This window comes from Scyliorhinus torazame, chromosome 6 (genome assembly GCF_047496885.1).
Source record: "Scyliorhinus torazame isolate Kashiwa2021f chromosome 6, sScyTor2.1, whole genome shotgun sequence".
Lineage (NCBI taxonomy): Eukaryota > Metazoa > Chordata > Chondrichthyes > Carcharhiniformes > Scyliorhinidae > Scyliorhinus > Scyliorhinus torazame.
The window spans coordinates 124,929,482-124,950,949 of NC_092712.1; the positions used below are offsets into that span (position 1 = coordinate 124,929,482).

The window sequence follows — 21,468 nt, forward strand, 5'->3', positions numbered from 1 at the left end:
GCCAAGTGCGGGCAACTGGGACTAGCTTTAATGGTAAAAAACTGGGCGGCATGGACTGGTTGGGCCGAAGGGCCTGTTTCCATGCTGTAAACGTCTATGATTCTATGATTCTATGAAGCCCTACCAGAGCATATATATCTGGAAATACAATGTTTTAAATGACAGTAAAGGCACTGCAAGATCAGTTAGTGCAAGATCAGTCTGATCACTGTGGAGTGCCTAACTTTAGCTAAGTATAGGAAACTTCCACCCACTGCAGTAACCAATGACCAAAAAAATTAATCTAGCATTTCCCCAGCAAGTACTTTGTGATCCCTTTAAATTTCACTGGATTCTGAAGTTGGTTGGAATGTGGCATTCCAAAATGGCATTGATGGATTCAAGTCAGTGTTATACACCAAATGATTTCATAATCTTTCTATCCTGCATGCTGCTGGTTGATGCTCGGCACTAACAAACCCTTTACCAAGATGGTGTCCCGTGTACTTCTCATTGGAAGTATGCTTAACTTGGACTCAATTCTGAAAATATTGGTGGTCGTATGATGCCTAAAAATGGGCGTGACACGAGTCAATTTAGTCCTTACTGTTTCTGACTGTATAAAATGTAAGTTAAAAAATTCAGAAGTATCAGTTCCTATAATCTATGCTTTTGTACTGCTGCCTAAAGACATCTTACCGGCATTTCCTCACACAGTGAGAAATAAACAGAGGTAGTGCATTATTGAAATGAGGAAAGCTCCCAAAACTTCTGCGCAAATCACTAGTTTAAGAGTGCAAAATAAGTCATAGTTGTTTCTCCTTATACCACCTGGGCAATTCAATAAACATGACCTATGTTTTTCCAGCATTTTCTGCCAATAAATATTTTTTTTTAAAAAGGAAAGCTTAATTTTCCAATCTTTTTCAATAATTCAGATAAAAAAACAAAATATTCTGATTGACCAGCTGAGTTAGATGTAGGCAATTTGAGATTTTCTGGTCATTAAAACTTAAAATATCTAATACCTTCCCACTCTTCACGATGCTCCACTTCTCCAGCTTCCACCCTAAACATATTAAAGAAGCCATCCCCTATGGACAAGCCCTCCGTATACACAGGATCTGCTCAGGCGAGGAGCGTAACAGACATCTACAGACGCTGAAAGATGTCCTTGTACGAACGGGATATGGCGCTCGACTCATCGATCGACAGTATCAACGCGCCACAACAAAAAACCACACCGACCTCCTCAGAAGACAAACACGGGACACAACCGACAGAGGACCCTTTATCGTCTAGTACTTCCCCGGAGCGGAGAAACTACAACATCTTCTTCGCAGACTTATACACGTCATCTTGCCAAGGTCATCCCCACACCCCCACTACTTGCCTTCAAACAACTGCGCAACCTGAAGCAAACCATTGTTTGCAGCAATCTACCTGTCGTGTTGGGTGTTCCGCTGTACAGACAAACCAACACGGTTGCAGATGTAACACTCTGTTTTATTACTATCAATAACAACATCTGTAAACTTATGACTGTGGTTTGTTCTTTACCCTTTAACCTGTGGACCCAGCCCTTACACTATCTTAGAGAGGCACTCAGCACATGGTGTATGTCTGAGTGGCTTGCTGTGAGTTCTGTGCCCTGAGCTGTCTCCTGCTGGAATCAGCAGGAACTGTGGTGTTCCCCGTTTTATAGTGCGTGTGCTCTTGCTTGTGATTGGCTGTGATGTTGCGTGTGTGTTGATTGGTCCGTTGATCTGTCCATCAGTGTGTATGTGTGTTTGCACCATGATGTTTATCTGAATATCATGACACTACCTAGCCTTCAGAACAGCAACCACGACACCACACAACCCTGCCATGGCAATCTCTGCAAGACGTGCCAAATCATCTACATGGGTACCACTATTACAAGTGAGAACACCACCCACCAGATACGCAGTACATACTCGTGCGACTCGGCCAATGTTGTCTATCTCATACGCTGCAGGAAAGGATGTCTCGAAGCCTGGTACATTGGCGAGACCATGCAGATGCTGTGACAAGGGATGAATGGACATCGCGCGACAATCGCCAGGCAGCAATGTTCCCTTCCAGTCGGGGAACACTTTTTATTTTTAACAAACAATTTTATTAAGGTAATTTAGGTACATTAAAAAAGTGACATTGTATAGTATAAAAAAAAAGTCAAGACACAAATTAAACATAGTGCAAACCACGACTCTGTTCACGCACGGACCTGCCTCAATATGCCCCTACTCTACTCTACACTACCCTAGTCTCCACCCCCCTGCTGACGCTTACTCCTCTGCGAAAAAGTCAATAAATGTCTGCCACCTTCGGGCGAACCCTAGTAGCGAACCTCTCAAGGCGAACTTGACTTTCTCTAGGCCAAGAAAGCTCGCCATGTCCGATAGCCATACCTCAGCCCTCGGGGGCTTTGAGTCCCTCCATGCTAACAGTATTCGTCGCCGGCCTCCATGCTAACAGTATTCGTCGCCGGCCTACCAGGGAAGCAAAGGCCAGAACGTCAGCCTCCCTTTCTTCATGGACACCCAGGTCCTCCGAAACCCCAAAGATTGCCACCTCCGGGCTCATTACCACCCCAGTTTTCAATACCCGGGACATGACGTCTGCGAATCCCTGCCAATACCCCTAAGTTTAGGGCACGACCAGAACATGTGTACATGGTTAGCCGGCCCTCCGGCGCATCTAGCACACTTGTCCTCCAGCCCGAAGAATCTGCTCATCCGGGCCACAGTCATGTGGGCCCGGTGCACGACCTTAAACTGGATCAGGCTGAGCCTGGCGCATGTTGTGGTCGTGTTTACTCTGCTCAGGGCTTCCGCCCAGATACTGTCCTCCATCCCCCCCCCCCCCCCCCCCCCCCCCCCGAGCTCCTCCTCCCACTTAAGCTTCAGGTCCTCGGTCTGCGTATCCTCAGCTCCCATTAGTTCCTTATAGACGTCTGAAACTCTACCCTCTCCCACCCCTCCCCTAGAAACTACCCTGTCCTGCCTCCCCTTCAGCGGGAGACGTGGGAAGGATGTCACCAGTCTGCGTACAAAATCCCGCACCAGTAAGTATCTAAAGTCATTCCCTCTCGCCAGCCCAAACTTCTCCTCCAGCGCCCTCATGCTCGGAAAGCTCCTCCAGGAACAGATCCCCCATCCTCACAATCCCCACCCTCCTCCACAGTCGATACCCCCCCATCCATGTTCCCCGGGGTGAATCGGTGGTTGCCGCAGATTGGGGTCCACACCGATGCTCTTACCTCCCCTACATGCCTCCTCCACTGGCCCCAGATCCGAAGAGCCGCCACCACTATCGGGCTGGTGGAGTACCATGCCAGCGAAAGCAGCAGAGGCGCCGTAACCAGGACTGCTAAGCTATTGCCCCTGCACGAAGCAGCCTCCATCCGCTCCCAAACCAACCCCGCACCCACCATCCATTTCCTTATCATCGCTATATTGGCCGCTCAGTAGTAGTTGCTGAAGTTCGGCAACGCCAGCCCCCCTTCTCCTCTCTTCCTTTCAAGCATCACCCTCTTCACCCGTGGGGACTTCCCTGCCCATACAAATCCCAGAATAATTTTATCCAGCCTCTCAAAGAAGGACCGTGGGATAAAGATGGGGAGACACTGAAAAACAAACAAGAACCGCAGGAGTATCGTCATCTTAACAGTCTGCACCCTCCCCGCCAATGACAGCGGGAGCGCATCCCACCTCAGCACCTCCTCCCTCACTCGTTCCACCAGTCGGGACAGGTTGAGCTTGTGCAACCTGCCCCAGTCCCGTGCCACCTGAATCCCCAAATATCGGAAACTCTCCCCCACTAGCCTGAACGGCAACCCCTTCAGCCTACTCTCCTGCCCCCTCGCCTGAATTACAAACAACTCGCTCTTAGCCATGTTCAGTTTGTATCTGGAGAACCTGCCAAATTCCCTCAGGGTTGCCATAATACCGTCCATCCCCACCATTGGGTCCGATACATATAACAGCAGATCATCTGCGTATAACGAGACTCTATGTTCCACTCCCCACCGGACCAACCTTTTCCAGCCCCTAGAAGCTCTCAGTGCAATTGCCAGCGGCTCTATGGCCAGCGCAAACAGCAGTGGGGAGAGAGGGCAGCCCTGTCTTGTCCCACGGTGCAGTCTAAAGTAGTCCGATGTCGTCCTGTTCATCCTTACACTCTTCTCCGGGGCCTGATACAATAGCCTAACCCTGGAATTCCGGTGACGGCGGGCGGGAGGCGGCCGCACAATGGAGAGCTCCCGCTCGGGAACAGCAATTTCGGGGCTTTAAGCCCGGTCCCGGGGTCCACGGAGGCGGCAGAAGCAGGGTGAAGACACGCAGGAGGCACAGTGAAGACACAGGAGGGGAAAAACCCCAAAGAAAAATGTCGAGGGTGAGCAAAAAAAGGCCGAAAAAAAACCCAGCTGGAGGTCCGTCGGAGAGTGGAAAGGTCACCGCGGGGTCACCAGGAAAAATGAAGGCTGGAGCACCAGGGAAGGCCGCACTGCTTACGGCTGAAGAAATAACCACGGTGATGGCTGCGGGATTTGAAAAGCAGTTGGCGCAGATTGCGAAATGCATGGAGACGGTGAGGAAGGAGATGAGGGAGGTTTTGAGTGTGCTGATGGAGGAGGCGGTTTCCCCGGTGAGGACGGAGGTGGCGAGCGCAGTGGCGGAGGTGCGAGAGCAAGGGGAGGCGCTGAAGGAAGATCCGCAAACACACGCCCGTTTAACCCTCTAACATTCCAGGTGATCAGCCTGGTTGGGGGGCACTTTGCCCCACCCCCTTTGCCGATCAGCCATCCCCTTTCCTTGGCCAGCCCCCCAGCCATGTGTCGCGCTTCATCTGGCCCGCCTCCTAACCGGCTCCACCCATGACCTCCTCACTGTTACCGTGCCCAGTTTCCATCCCCGTCAGCAGAACAACTCCCCTCCTCCTCCTCCCCCCCCCCCCCCTCCCCCAGCAACACCATCCTATCACCTAACCCCTGCTCTAATCTAACTATATGGACACCCCCCCACCTCGGCTCCCGTTGACTAGCTGCACTCAGCTAGCCTGGGGCTCCCAGCCTTGGCGCCACCACGTCTCCCACCCATTGTTCCCAGTCACCCTGACCCCGGCCCCTCCACACCACTTCCCCAGATCAGCACTACCTAAGCAAACACTCTATACAAGTCATAAACAACCCCCACAAAAGCACAATTCAAGTTAAACAAGAAAAAAAAAGATAAGAAATAACAGGCCCTCTTCAGTCCTTCCCATTCAGACACAGAAAAAGATTGCATAAAGTTCCCCATGAGCATCCATTTTAACCCAACCCTTTTAACTGTTTTCTTTATTAATGTCCCCCAAGCCAAACTCCAACTAATCAAAGAGCCCAAACAGGAAACATTCAGGTAAACCATGCAAAAAGCACGCAAAAAAAAGAAGATACATCCCTACCACCCTCCAACCCCCCAACAAGGTCGAAAAATAAACGACAAAAATGGAACCAAACATGCAGGCATTTTTCAAAACGGCAGAGACACCACATATACTTAAAAGCTCTAACATAAGTCCAAACGTCCTCAGCTCAGGGCCAGCCCTTGCTTCTTAACGAAGTCCATCGCCTCTTCGGGTTCCTCAAAATAGTGGTGCTGACCCTTATACGTAACCCACAGTCGCGCCGGAAAAAGCAGCCCGAATTTCACCCTGTTTTTATACAGTATCTCCTTCACCTGCCTGTAGCCTCCCCTCCTCCTGGCCACCTCAGTGCTCAAATCTTCGTACACACGGAGGGTGGCATTGTCCCAAATACAGCTTTGCGTGCTCTTTGCCCATTGCAGCACCCGTTCCTTGTTCAGATACCTGTGAAAGCGTACCACCATCGCTCGTGGGGGACCCCCTTGTCGCGGCTGCCTCACCTGCACTCTGTGTGCCCTGTTCATCACCGGCGGGCGCGGGAACACCTCGTTCCCCAGCAACTTCTGGAACATACCCTCCACAAATGCGGCAGCGTCTAGCCCCGCTGCCCCCTCCGGGAGGCCCACGATTCTCACATTCTGCCGGCAAGATCTGTTGTCCAGGTTCTCCAGCCTTTCCAGAAGCACTTTTTGCTGGTCCCGCAGCCTCCGAATCTCCACATCTGCCACCGTTTGAAAGTCAGCCTGCTCCTCCACTGCCTTCTCCAATTGCTGGAGCTTCCCAGCCTGATCATCCAGCCTTTTTCCCATCCGGTCATTCGACTTCTGTAATGGCTCCAAGTTGTCACGCTTCGGAGCCAAAAAGCCCTCCTTCATAGTCTGCAGCAGCTGCTCCATTGTGGGCTGGGCTGTCGGCGCCTTGCTCTGAACACCAGCCATGCTGGTCTCTCTCACAGCCTCCTCTGTGCCCTTACTCGACCACTCCTTCTGCTGTTTATGGTCCCTCCGGCTTCTTAGGTCCATACAATTCTGTATGGGTCCTGTGCCTGAGTGTTATTGCTTTCCAGTTCCGCGCTCAAAAGCGCAAAAAAGTCAGGGGAAAAGGTCCAAAATTCCGACCGAAGCGGGAGCCACCAAATGTGCGACCTACTCTCTCATAGCCACCACCGGAAGTCCCGAGTCGGGGAACACTTCAGCAGTCAAGGGCATTCAGCCTCTGATCTTCGGGTAAGCATTCTCCAACAGAGCCTTCAGGACGAACGACAACGCAGAATCGCCGAGCAGAAACTTATAGCCAAGTTCCGCACACGAGTATGGCCTCAACCGGGACCTTGGATTCATGCTGCATTACATTCACCCCCCACCATCTGGCCTGGGCTTGCAAAATCCTACCAACTGTCCTGGCTTGAGACAATTCACACCTCTTTCACCTGGGGTTACCCCTCTCCCTGGATCTATAAAGACTTAATTACCTGCAAATGCTCGCATTCAAAGTATCTCTTGCATTTTGACTTTGTCTACACAGAGGTTTCTGTAACCTACCTCATTAACCTGGCGAAGGAGCAGTCCTCCGAAAGCTAGTGATTTGAAACAAACCTGTTGGACATTAACCTGGTGTTGTATGATTTAAGTTACTGATTCTCATCTTGCAGACAAGGATCGAAGGATGCTGACTGGATGGCAGACTCACGTAGATTTAGCTGTTTTAAGTATTACATACTAATTTACTTGTCTGGGTAAGGGTGTTACTTACTGCTATCAACAGCTCACTTACTAATTGTTACCTGCCAAAATGAGACTATAGAATTACCCCGTTTTCAATTTTTTGAATTTGAGTTTTCAATAGGGGATAGATGCAGTGGTAGCACAAATTTAAGAATGCAATAAAGGACTGGAAATGATTATGACATACGTCTGGTTGGCCTCAAAGAGATAAAGTTTAAGAAGGAAAAGTTTCTATAAAAAAATACCAGTTAGAAGAAATTTAAAGTTACAATAAAAAAGTAAAAGCCACACTGGTGAAGCATAATTTTATTTTTACATGAATTTGGTCTCTGATGCTAATTTACTGAACATTGCAGTAATAAAACCATTCCCGCTACATATTTTTAAAACTATTATTGTATGAATGTGCAACTTGTAACCAAAACATGCCACTTCAGAAATAAGTGTTTCCCTGAACTTCTAAGATGTTTGTGTTCAATAGCCCCAAAATTATGTTGACAACACAATGGTTAAATCAAACATCCTTATTAAGTAATTAATGCTCAAACAATTTTAATAGTCTCTATAAAACGTAGTTATCCCTCAGACAGTCAGTCTGAGATGACCGCAGTTTGTTTAAGAATGATCTTAACTGAGATCTTACTGGCCTGGTTCACTGGCACCTGCCCTGTCGTGTAGGATACTTTTCTTGGCATTGCGTCGCCTAGAAGATTTCCAGAGTTCATATACCATTAGTGTCCTTTCTAGAATCTTGTGCACGATCCTGTTATTAGTTAGAATTAGATAGTGAATAGCGAACAACAGCTCATTGGCAGGCACAGTTCAAATGGACTTTGATTAGTTTAACGATATATGGCAGGTCTGAGCATTTTATCATTTTACAATAAGCAGTGTGTTTAATCCAGTCTCAACTGAAACTCCTTACGGTTGATACTGTCCATACACACCACACATACCTAAGTCCTTAACCCTTCCCTTATGACTCTCCATACACACCACACATACCTAAGTCCTTAACCCTTCCCTTATGACTGATCTGATCTCTTCACACATCATCTTCTCTACTGAGTAGTACTACACGCCTGTATGCTTCACCCGATGCCTGTGTCTATGTATTTACATTGTGTATTTTATGTTTGCCTTATGTATTTTCTTTTCATGTACAGAATGATCTGCCTGAGCTGCACGAAAAACAATGCTTTTTACTGTACCTCGGTACACGTGACAATAAACAAATCCAATCCAATGAAGAATTAATGGACATCTTGTCCTTCCAAAATACAACCAAATGGTGCAATACTTGCAATTTGAAAATTTCTGTCTTTTACTACTGCTGTTAAAAATTCAACATGGCCTTTTCATGCAACACTCTTAGAAATTTTGCCAATGCTACAAGATCATGAACCTGTAAGAGACAACATCATTGAACCGCCAAACATTCATTCAGCGCACCTAGAAAGCAACACGTTTATAATACACATGGTATAAACAAAGGTATCAGATAAATTAGCCAGGTACATTATCCTGGTGGGTAATGCTACTCACTGAGGGTTTGCGATATGCAGGGATTTCAGCATTAGGAAATTTGAAGGTAAGGACTTGCCAAGTGGTGAAGGTGCGAGTTGTAGCTAAACTAGGCAATATTTAGAACTGCTGGAAAATACTCAGCAGGTCAGGCAAATTCTTTGGAGAGTGAAACAAAGTTAATGTTTCAGGTTGATGACCTTTTATCAGAATTGAAAAAAGTTAGAGATGTAACAGGTTTTAAAAAGTTCAGAGGTTGGGAAATGGAGTAGGATATTTAAGAACAAATGGGAAGGTCTGTGCTCATGTGTAAGCTATTAACTGAAAAAGGGTTAATGGTTTAAGGCAAAAAGGGAGAGTTACGGACCTCATTAGTTTCTCTCTACATATGCTGCCTGATCTGCTGAATGTAATTTCTAGATTTGTATTTATTTAAAAAATTCGATAGAAGTTTCTGAAACAATACTTCATCATTCAATTAGATAGACACTTTACAACCTTCCAAACTCAATATTGAGTTCAACAATTTCAGATCATAACCACTATTTATATTTTTTCACAGTAAGAAGTCTTACAACACCAGGTTAAAGTCCAACAGGTTTGTTTCAAATCACTAGCTTTCGGAGCACTGCTCCTCCTCAGGTGAATGAGAGGTAGGTTCCAGACACATATATATGGACAAAGTCAAAGATGCAAGACGATACTTTGAATGCGAGCATTTGCAGGTAATTAAGTCTTTACAGATCCAGAGAGAGGGGTAATCCCAGGTTAAAGAGGTGTGAATTGTCTCAAGGCAGGACAGTTGGTAGGATTTCGCAAGCCCAGGCCAGAATCCCAGGTCCCGGTTGAGGCCGCACTGTCCTGGTTTGAGACAATTCACACCTCTTTAACCTGGGGTTATCCCTATCTCTGGATATGTAAACACTTAATTAACTGCAAATACTCGCATTCTAAGCATTGTCTTGCATCTTTGAATTTGTCTAGATATATGTTTCTGGAACATACCTCTTCATTCACCTGAGGAAGGAGCAGCGCTCCGAAAGCTAGTGTTTGAAACAAACCTGTTGGACTTTAACCTTGTGTTGTAAACTTCTTACTGTGCTCACTCCAGTCCAACACCGGCATCTCCACCTCATATATTTTTTCAAACAACAATAATTCAGTTGTTTACAAAGATTCTTCAGTTGGTAATAATTCTGCTATTTCCATTTACACCTCCTCTAGACCCATCTTTTGTTTACTTGTTCCATTACTATCTCTTTTTTTGATTTATACTATCAGCCCTTCTGCCATTTAATCTGCCCTGCCTTCCAACTGGTCACAGACCTTTCATTTAGACCTTTCCCCCATGCTCTCCCTTTTCCTTCCTCTGTTCTACCTTAAAGCCTGTTACAACCCTAACTTTTGCTAGAATTATAAAGTGAAGCACAGAAGAGCACGAACCATGCGTGTTCTCTACATGAGCAGCTCAGCTAGTCCCACTCGCCTGCCCTTTTACCATAACCTACAATTTACTCCAGTACCAGTACTTATCCAATTCCAATTCTATCTCCTCCACCACCCTCTTAAGCAGTCCTTTCCAGACCTTGATCACTTCTGCATGGAAGCTGTTCTTCATGCCACAAGTAGTTCCTCTGCGAATCACCTTACATTCTCTGAGCATTCCATTAATATAGTTTCTCTCCATCTATCTAGACCCACGGTTTCAAACACTTCTCGATCTTTTCTTCTCGAAGAACAACCAAGCTTTCAAATGTGTCCACGTCACTTAAGTTCATCATCCCTGCAACCATTCCTGGAAATCTTTTCTGCATCCTCCCAAGGTCTTTATATGGTGCACGTACTTTCTCGCTCTATAGATGCTGTCTATCCCAAAACCAGCATTTTGTTTTTATTTCAGATTTCCCCCGTGGTATTTGCTTGTTAATATTTAGGCGCTGTCGCAGTCCCCAGAAACTCATCAGTCAGAAACTCTTCCCCTTTTCTGAAGAGTACAAACTATCCTCACTTGCTGAGAAATATGTGTATAATATACAAAAAGCAGCGCAAGCGTTCGGTATCGAGAGCGTCGCTCCTGAAATTAGACCGCGTTGGTCATTTTAGGTTCACGTCCCAATTCTAACTGTATAGCTAATCAATTGTAATAGCAGCGGCATAGTTTCAATCTTTATAATTTCCAACTTTGAAATGAGGGAACGAGAGTGAACTTCAACCATTAATTCGAGAAGCCCCTCCAACGATCAGGAGTCCGGTACGGTTTTATTTTTCGCCTCCCCGCCCCCAACTTTAAACTTTAAATATTTTGTCCGTTAAACGTTTCTTCATGCAACAAAATGGCGGCCTTTAAATTGCAGCCTCGCTTCACGCGCCTCCTGACTGAGAGCGCGGGCTGGTTTGGACTCTTCCATCAGCCGCCTGGGCAGGATGTATCCAAAATACAGACGTTTATATCGTCAGCACTTTGCCTTGATGTTATGGAGTTCCGCGTTGTAGAACATTTTATTAAATATTATTTAACATAGTTGCTATTTTTAGAAAATGTTGAAGGAATACGAATCGTCCGATGACTGAAATAAAGCCATTGGGCTACCCCTACTGGATGGTGTTGATTGGATCCTGACTATAAATATTGCGCGCGGCGGCGTTGTGTCTTGCTCAGAGTTTGCCTGCTAGGAGGCTCCAACGGATGGTGCTGAGGAAAATGGCCGAAATGGTAAAAGCAACACGCGGGATATAACTCGCGATTAGTCTCCACATCCTATGTTCACTGGGTGCTTGCAAACAATATGTTGGTTGACTTTATTTTGATGAAACTTATTAAACTGAAACCCTAAAGCACGTGACGTGTTCCGGAGAGTCGCGGGAAGCGGACTGCCGGCCATTGACATCGTTAAATGGCGGTTTCCACGTTTCATGGCGATCAATTGTTGCGAGGCCGGCGGGGAGGGGGCGTTTTTTTTTTTCTTGTACACCTAGTCCCACCTCGTCGCCTTTAGTTTTGACTTTAGTGTTGAGGCCGATTGTCGTTTCGTTCCTTTTTTCCTTTATGATAACTTGTTCAGCCAGCCGATGCCCTGCCCGCCGTGGACACATTCATTGAGTTTCCAGCCACTCAAATACTTCAGGACCGACTCCATTTTCTTTATAAATGCGGCGACACTTACACCTGGATGTATACTGACCAAGAAAGAGGGTTAGGGTGGCGATAGAAGATGGGGAGTCAAGTTTGATTATGTTGGAGCACATGCAAAGTTGATCTGTTCCTCGCTGTCTGCTTTCTTTACAAAAAGATTAAATCTCAACGTGAAGTTAGTTGAGTTCACGAGAAGCCATTTTCCCCATCTCTGTTCATCCATCCAGAATAGGAAGCTACAAGACGATCTAATTTCATGTTGAATGAAGCAAATGTTTTTGCCTCCAGTGGTAGATCAATGTGTGAGATTGTTTGTGTTTTAAAGGTTATTTTCAACATTCCTTATCCACAGCAACACTTAAGATATGATCAACCTTATTGGTTCCTTCAGGATAAGCAAGAAGAGTATTGAAGGGTGTAAAGTATCTAACCAAAGCAGTTTAATCCTGGAATGCCACCTTTTGACTTGTGTTGGCCTTGGTCAATCCACCTACTCTGCACATCTTTGGGTTGTGGGGGTGAGACATTCACAGGGTGAATGTGCAAACTCCACATGGACAGTGACCCGGGGCCAGGATTGAACCTCGGCTGTTGGCACAGAGAGGCAGCAGTACTAACCACTGTGTCATCGTGTTGCTCTAGGATTCTATGATTATGATGCTGACCAATCCAAGATATATTAGATGAGCAATGGAAGTAGTTTGAGGTTGAGAAAATAAATTTGGGATATATGGGTGTCATAAACTTAAATACGGAAGTTGAACTTGTGCTGATGATGTTAAGGGATAGAAAGTGGAAAGGACAGATGATGTGTTGCAACTGTAGCGTATGGGTTGTTGGTGACATGTAATTCAGGGCAGTCTCAAATCTATCCTCCAGTGTCTTGCAGGAACTGGCTGAGTTGTTGGAGCCTGCGCTTCAGGCACTTTGATGTATCCGGGAGAGCGGAAGGTTAGCTGGACATATTATTTCTGAAAGCAGTCTCACCTTAGATTAGGTACTTCAGATTTTGTTTGTGATTAGTGACAGGAAGGTGAGACTGTAAATTGAGGTATGTGTGGCGATCCAGAAGGTAGCCCTTGCAATTATCCATATTCTATGTTCTTGCAGCTTGTATTGACGAGAGCAGAAGCTGCTAAGAGACTGAGCAACCTGACCATGGTAAGTACCATGGTTCAGGAGGCCAGTCGAGTGGGGGGAGGGGTGAAGGAATATAGTTGTAGTAGAGGATAGTGTATATAGTTTGGGAGAAGGGGAGTTCCCTGTGGCTCAAGAGGGAGTTCTGTAGCATAGTTTTCTGCCTTGTGCCAACGTTAAGGGTATTTCTGGACTGGAGAGCAACTTGGTGGGAGGAGATGGACCCAGTTGTCATTGTCCACGTGTGTACCAAGGACACTGATAAGACCGAGGTTTTGCTGAGGGAGTATGAACAGTTAAGGGATAAATTAAAAAGCAGGACTACAAAGTTAACAATCTCTGGGTTACTAACTGAGCCACAAACAAATTGGCACAAAAATGATTGAGAGTTAAATGCATGATGCAAAGTTTGGTGTGGGAGAAAGGTTTTGATCCGTGGTCCACTGGCACCAGTACTTGGGAAAGAGGGAGTTGTACTGTTGCGGTGGCCATCTGAATGATGCTGGGACCAGTAACCTAAGTCTGTGGAGAGGGCTTTAAACTAATAGTGAAAGGGAGTGTTCACATAAGGGCAATTTTAGGAAGTTGATGTGGAAGGGCATGGCCATAAATGCAGAGTAACAATACAGGTAATGATAACCAGAATAAGAAGGGACAGTGGTGTGCACCAGCAAATCAGGTCTGTGGGGAGCATGGTAGCACAGTGGTTAGCACTGTGGCTTCACAGCCCCAAGGTCCCAGGATCAATTCCTGGCTGGGTCACTGTCTGTGTGGAGTTTGCATGTTCTCCCAGTGTCTGCGTGTAGGTTTCCTCTGGGTGCTCTGGTTTCCTCTCACTAGTCCCGAAAAGATGTGCTGTTAAGTAATTTGGACATTCTGAATTCTCCCTCTGTACCTGTACAGGTGCCGGAATGTGGCGACAAGGGTCTTTTCACTAACTTCATTGCAATGTAAGCCTACTTGTGACAATAAAGATTATTATTATATTCGAGATGGGGAAAATGGTAAAAAGAGAACTTGAATGGACAGACTGCTGAATGATGTGGGATGGAGGGATCTGAATGACCTTGTAAATGAATCACAAAGTAATTAGGAAGGCAAATAGAAGGTTAACAGATATTGCAAGGGGAATGGAATATAAAAGTAGGAACTTACTACAAATGTACTCCGTGACATGTGCCAGTGAGGCTAGAAATAAGAGGACAGTGCAGCTAAACTAGTGGTGTAGGAGGGAGGGTTTCGTTTCAGATTTCTTGACCATTGGGATCTGTTTCTGGGCAGGTGGGACCTGTGCAAAAGGACGGGTTGCATCTAAACTGGAGGGGCACCAATATCTTGGCTGGGAGGTTTGCTAAAGTCAGTCAGGAGGATTTAAACTACTACGGTGTGGGTGGAAACTAGAGTGTTCGTTCAGAAGGTGTAATAACTGAAGGGGAAATGGAGAACAACATCACCCTCGGGCAGTAAAAGTGATAAGTGTGAGAAGGAAGGTGGTCAATGCAGGACTCGGTGTTAAATGCCCGCAATATACGGAACAAAGTAAATGAGCTTGTTGCGCACATTGAAATTGGCCAGTACGATGTTGTGGGCATCACAGACGTGAGGGGACCAGGGCTGGGATCTAAATATACACTGATATGTGTCCTAAGGACAGGCAGGTGGGCAAAGGGAGCGGGGTTGCATTGTTGATGAGGAATGAAGTTAAATCGATAGCCAGGACTGATACAGGATCAAAAGGCATAGAATCTCTGTGGGTAGAGTGGAGTAGGTAAAAAGACCCTAATAGGAGTTATGTACTGGCCCCCTATCAGTAGTCTGGATTTGGGGCAGAAAATAAATCCGGAGATAGAAATGGCATGTAAAAAAGGGAACATTACAATAATCGTGGGGGGATTTGAATATGAAGATGGACTGGGAAAATCAGGTTGGTCGTGGATCCAAAGAAAAGGAATTTGTGGAATATCTTAAGATGTTGTTTTGGTGCAGCTTGTCACGGTGCCTACTAGCTAACATGCAATTCTGGATTTGATGTGCAATGAGGCAGACTTGATTAGGGAACTTAAGGTGAAGGAACCCTTGGGAGCAGTGACTACAATATGTTATAATTTACCCTGCAGTTTGAGAGGGAGAAGCTGGAATCCGATGTAACGGTACTACAATTAAATAAGGGTAACAACAAAGACATAAGGGAGGAGTTGGCTAGAGTTGATTGGAAAAGGAGCCTAGCAGGGAACCGCAATGGCAAGAGTTTTTTGGGATTATTCGGGAGGCACAACAGAAATTCACCCCAAGGATGCGGAAGCATACCAAGGGGAGGACAAGGCATCCATGGCTGACTAGGGAAGTCAAGGACCGCATACAAGCAAAAGCATACAAAGTGGTGAAGCCAGAGGATTGAGAAGCGATATTAGTGGGAAGCCAGAGGATTGAGAAGCCTTTAAAAGAGAGCAGAGGACAACTAAAAAAGCAATAAGGGGGAAGAAGATGAAATATGAGTGCTAGCTAGTAATCTAAAAGAAGATGGTAAGAGTTTTCTTCAATATATAAAAGGTAAAAGAGGCAAAAATAGACATTGGAACACTGAAAAATGTGGCTGGAGAAGTAATAGGAAACCGAAGTGGCAGAGGAACTGAATAGTTACTTTGCATCAGTCTTCATGGTGGAAGACACCAGTGGGATCCCAAAGCTCCAGGAGAATCAGGGGGGCAGAGGTGAGTGCAGTGGCCATCACTAATGAGGAGGTTCTGTGGAAACTGAAAGGTCTGAAGGTGGATAAATCACTTGGACTGGATGGACTACATCCCAGGGCTCTAAAAGAGCTGATTCTGGAGGCATTAACGGTGCTCTTTCAGGAATCACTGGAGGCAGGAATGGCCCCAGAGTACTGGAAAGTGGCTCATGTAACACTGCTGTTTAAGAAGGGAGGGAAGCAGAAGACTGGAAATTATAGGTTAGCCTGATTTCCATCATTGGTAAGATTTTAGAGTCCGTTATTAAGGATGAAAGCGTGGCGTACTTGGAAGGGCATGATAAAATAGGACTGAGTCAGCACAGCTTCGTCAAGGGGAGGTCATGTCTGACAAACCTGTTAAGAGTTCTTTGAGGAGATAACAAGAAAATTAGACAACGGAGAACCAGTGGATGTGAGTTTATTTGGATCTCCAGAAGGCCTTTGACAAGGTGCTATATAGGAGATTGTTAAATATGTTGAGAGCCCATGGTGTTAAGAGTAAGATCCTGGCATGGGTAGAGGATTGGCTGACTGGCAGAAGGCAGAGTGAGATAAAGGGGTCTTTTTCAGGATGGCAGCCGGTGACTAGTGGTGTGTCTCTGGGGTCTGTGCTGGGACCACAACTTTTCACAATATACATGAATGATCTGGGAGAAGGAACTGAAGGCACTGTTGCTAAGTTTGCAGATGATACAAAGATCTGTAGAGGGACGGGTAGTATTGAAGCAAGGGGGCTGCAGAAGGGCTTGGAGAGGTTGGAGAATGGGCAAAGTAGTGGCAGATGGAATACACTGGAAAAGTGAGGTTATGCACTTCGGAAGGTGGAATGGAGGCATAGACTATTAAATGGGGAAATGCTTAGGAAATCGGAAGCATAAAGGAACTGGAGAGTCCTTGTTCAAGATTCTCTTAAGGTTAATGTGCAGATTCAGACGGCAGTTAAGAAGGCAAATGCAATGTTAGCATTCATGTTGAGAGGACTAGACTACAAGGGATGTACTTCTGAAGCTGTATATAAGGCCCCAGAAGTACATCAGACCGCATTGGAATATTGTGAGCAGTTTTGGGCCCGTAACTAAGGAAAGATGTGTTGGCCTTCGAAAAGGTCCAGAGGAGGTGCACAAGAATGATCTCTGGAATGAAGAGCTTGTCATGAGGAACGGTTTAGGGCTCTGGCTCTGTACTCGTTGAAGTTTAGAAGGATGAGGGGGGATCTTATTGAAACCTACTGGATACTGCGAGGCCTGTATAGAGTGGACGTGGAGAGGATGTTTCCACTTGTAGGAAATCTAGAACCAAAGGACACAATCTCAGACTAAAGGCGAGGAATTTCTTCAGCCAGAGGGTAGTGAATCTGGAACTCTTTGCCGCAGAAGGCTGTGGAGTGTTTTTAAGACCGAGGTGGATCAGGGGTTATGGGGAGAAGGCAGGAGAATTGGGATGAGAAAAATATTAGCCATGATTGAATGGTGGAGCAGACTTGATGGGCCGAGTAGCCTTATTCTGCTCCTATGTCTTATGGTCTTATGTACTGAGCATTGGTGAGACCACATCTAGGATAACATTTTGGTCTCCATACAAAAGGAGGGATACAATTGCTTTGGAAGCAGTTTAGAGAATGTTCCTGGGAAGAAGGGGTTGTCTTATGATGCAAGGTTGGGGCATTGCTGTTTAAAAGAATGAGAGGTAATGTTATTGAAACACTTGTGGACCGCAACAAAGGTTAAGATCTGAACGGGACGGGTGACTTTTTCAGACTAGAAAAGACAGATTTGCTCTGAGTGATAATGTAAGAATGGGTTTTGAACAACTTTATTAAAACAAAAGAAAACACTTAACTTTCAGACTTCACCGTTCTAACACTAACAGATTATATACAGTTTAACTTTAACACTAATTCCCATTAAACAACACTTGGCCTTAGAACCCAGCTTTCATTCCACTTACACATCCAGACAAAGGCAGCACTTTGGTTTGGGAAGCAATCTCTTCTGTTACGGACATCTCTTTCCGAATCCTTTGTCAAAGCTTTCTCTCTGGCAGTTTTTCATTACCTCTTCTGATGGCTGCCTGCATGCTTCTCCCCCTCTGTTCTCAAAAGGATCTTATCGCACGCTCTCCCCTGAGGTGGTCAACCCTGAATTTATTCTCATTCTTTCGCTGATAACCCATAACTGTGCGAAATGCAGCACGGTAGCACAATGGGTAGCACTGTTGCTTCACAGCTCCAGAGTCCCAGGTTCGATTCCCGGCTTGGGTCACTGTCTGTGGAGTCTGCACGTTCTCCCCGTGTCTGCGTGCTGCGGTTTCCTCCCACAAGCCCGGAAAGACGTGCTGTTAGGTGAATTGGACATTCTGAATTCTCCCTCTGTACCCGAACAGGCGCCCGAATGTGGCGACTAGGGGCTTTTCACAGTAACTTCATTGCAATGTTGATGTATGCCTGCTTGTGACAATAAAAGATTATTATTATAAAAGACTGGAGCTAGGCTATTCATATGCAACTAGATTTCCATTACTAGACCATTAGGTCCTCCGACTCTGTTAATGGGAGGATGTCTGGTCCTACAGGAATGTCTTGAAGAACAATGGGTCTTTGCTGAATTGTATTATGCACTCCCTAACAAGCTTAGGTTTGAATGGGAAGCCTGTGACTCAGCGAGCTATGCTGCTAGCAGTTTTCCATTCTGTTTAAACCTTTAAATTGTCTGCTTCATTTTTGGACTCCATTTCTGAACTCTTCATTTCCCTATTGTGATATTTCTGAAGGGGCATGACGGTAGATTTGAGTGTTTTCTCTCAGGGAATCTAGAACTGGGGCTACAGTTTAGTGATCTTTCTAAGATGGGATGTGCAAGAATTTTTTCTGAGAGCTATTATTCTTTTCACTTTTCTTCCACCGAGAGCTAAACATATTTTTGAACTACAAGTTAGCCAGAGGCTATAGGAACAGGCAAAAAATGAAATTAAGGACACCGTTAGATCAGCAATATCTTATTGAATGGCAAAGCAGGCTTGATTGGTCAAATTACATACACTTATTTCTAATGAGTAGGTGGAAGCAAAAATGGTCCCCTGGAGGGAAGGGTAAAGTAATTCATAGAGATCATAAAATCTTACAATATAGCCAGCCCATCTTGCCAATGTCAGTTCTTTGAAAGAGCTATTCGATGAGTGCCACTAATCTGGTCTTTCCTTATAACCCTGAATCATTTAACCTTTTGATTATTTATCCAATTCTGGACCATCATAACCCACTATTTAATAAAAAAAATCATATCCCTCTTCTGGTTTTTGTCAATTACTTAAATTTGTCTACTCTTCTGACCCTCTTGCCAAATGGAAACCGTTTCGCCTCTGTACCGCATCAAAGCTCTTCAACTTTGGACTCTCCTTAAATCTCCTCTTTTGATCTAATGGGAGAAATCTTGGGCTTCAGACTCCTCACAAAACTGAAGGCTCTCATCCTTGGTGCAATTGTATCTCTACAATCTCCATGACCATGGCATCCTTCCTAAAGTGTGCCTGGAATTCTGCATGATATGCTAGCTGAAACCTAACCATGGGCGTATAATCGAATAAACACAATTCTGTTCACATTTGGCAGGCCAGGTAGCATCTGTGTGCTACTTCCAGCATTTTGTTGTCATTTCAGATTTCCATCATCCATTATTCTGCTTTTTGCTTTTGGATTTGTAATGGTTTAGCATGCTTTTGTACAATTGTACTCTAGGTTTTAACAACCATCAACTTGGCCTGTTGTGTTCAAAGATTTGTGTATGTAAACTGCCAGGTTTATTCCTGCACCCCCTTTAAAATAAGTTCACAGTGCCCCTTCATTCTTCCAAAATGCAAGACCTCATTCCTTTTTTGTTTTAAATCTCTTCTGCTATGAATCTACCCATTTCACCAATCTTTCAACCTGAATCTGCTACTTGCCTCCTTATTATGTGCTGTAGAATAGAACCATGCAAGGGCTATTATACAGAGCCAGACCAGTAGAGGAGAGCATTGAAATATGATGGCATGCCCAAGGAGAATAATGCACCTCTGTAATAGTTGCAGGGGATGTTTGTACAGTAGGATGGGACCTTTCCAGTGTTCTGCAATGGGGAAAAGTGGCAGAGATCAAATGGGAGAAGACTGCATCAGATAGCATAAAAGATGGTACTATAGAATGCAATGATGGATCTGGTGGGTTAATATAAACTTGACAGTTTTCTGGTGGCTGAATTGTTCTGTGTACAGATTCGGGCACCGAGAAACTTAATTTGCTGAACTCGCCCATATCGTCAGGTTGATTGAGAATGCATCCAACATTATTTGCCTAATTAATATGTTGCATGTCCAGTAAGGAAGGATGCAGTTCTGTGCAGTAGGTCAGGTAAATGACCTGAAAGTATTCAACAATTGGAGCAATAGTACTTAAGTTAATTAGATTCCAATTTGAAAATCGGTGTTTTGCTGCCAGTCTTGTGCCTGCTTACAAGCAGGCATAGGTGCCAATTTCAATTTTTGCTTCTAGATTAAGCCACTGAGAAATTGTCATATGTGAATTTTTCTGTTTGTTTGATATGGAATATACCCATCCCCTTGAGGGACAACCACACTCCATCCCGTCTCCACATTGCCGAAGTCCCAAGTTGATCTTCAAGGATGTGCATGAGTGACTAGAATTTGACTGAAAACTGCACAGTTGCCAATATGCTTTTGTCAACTTGTTTAAATTCATTTGCCTCATTTAGTTTAGTATTACAAGACTTACTCCTATTTTCAAGAGGGCATTAGATGATTATTTGAATTGAATAGAAACAAACAATGTGTTGGAGTAAGAGGAATGGCACTTAGTCATGATGCTTGATGGAGAGCAGGTATGGAACAGATACAAGAGCCAAATGGCTGTCCCCTGTGCCGTAACAATTCTGTAATTGAACATTTGTGCTTGCAGGAAAGGCTCAGGATATTGATTCCTTTTGGAGTTCTAATGATGCGCCAAGGTTTTGACTTGTTAACCTGATCTTCCTATCAAGTGTGAATGCAGCTCTGATTTTTGTTGGTACTTGTTACCTATGACCTGCGTTTACTGACCTAGGCAGTGCAGCCTGGCATTTCACTAACACTGCTCCCAAAGGATGCTGCTATTAAGCTATGCCATCTTCAAGAGACTGACCTACAAAGTATAGGGACAACTTTTTCTCTGTAAAAGCCGGTACTGCGTTAAACTGTTGAACTACCAGATGTTGTTGGCCATGACTTGAACCAGAAAATTGTGGGTTTAAGCCACTCCAAAAACTTTTACTCAGAGTAGTAATGCCCTGCCTGCAACAGTAGTGGACTCGCCAACACTAAGGGCATTCAAATGGTCATTGGATAGACATATGGACGATAAGGCAATAGTGTAGATGGGCTTTAGAGTGGTTTCACAGGTCGGCGCAACATCAAGGGCCGAAGGGCCTGTACTGTGCTGTGATGTTCTATGAATGCAAAAACTCAGGTCAAAATAGTGTTGGATATGCTGTCTCAGCTGAGAGATTAAACTGAGGCCCAGTCTGTTCTCTCTGATGGCAAAGACCCATTGAGGGTGAGTCGGGGAGTTATCTCTGGTCTCTTGCCAACATTTGTATCTGCATCAAATCACTAAACAAATCAGGTCAATTGATTATTATCATATTGCTGTTTGTGGAAGCTTGTTGAATACAAATTGGGTTTTCAATTTGTCACTGGCCAGCATTTATTGACCCTCCCTAATTGCCTTTTGAGGAGGTGCTGGTGAGTCACCGTGGAAGTTCTGCAGTCTTTTTTTATAGGTA

General features: G+C 45.1%; 1 protein-coding gene across 1 annotated transcript in view; it reads left to right on the forward strand.

The window, feature by feature from the left end:
- dazl (deleted in azoospermia-like) overlaps nt 1–21,468 on the forward strand; it is a 331,824-nt gene that overhangs the window by 26,447 nt on the left and 283,909 nt on the right. The window contains exon 2 of the mRNA XM_072510237.1: nt 12,901–12,951. Coding sequence (XP_072366338.1) covers nt 12,901–12,951 — 51 coding nt within the window. The remainder of the gene's footprint in view (nt 1–12,900; nt 12,952–21,468) is intronic.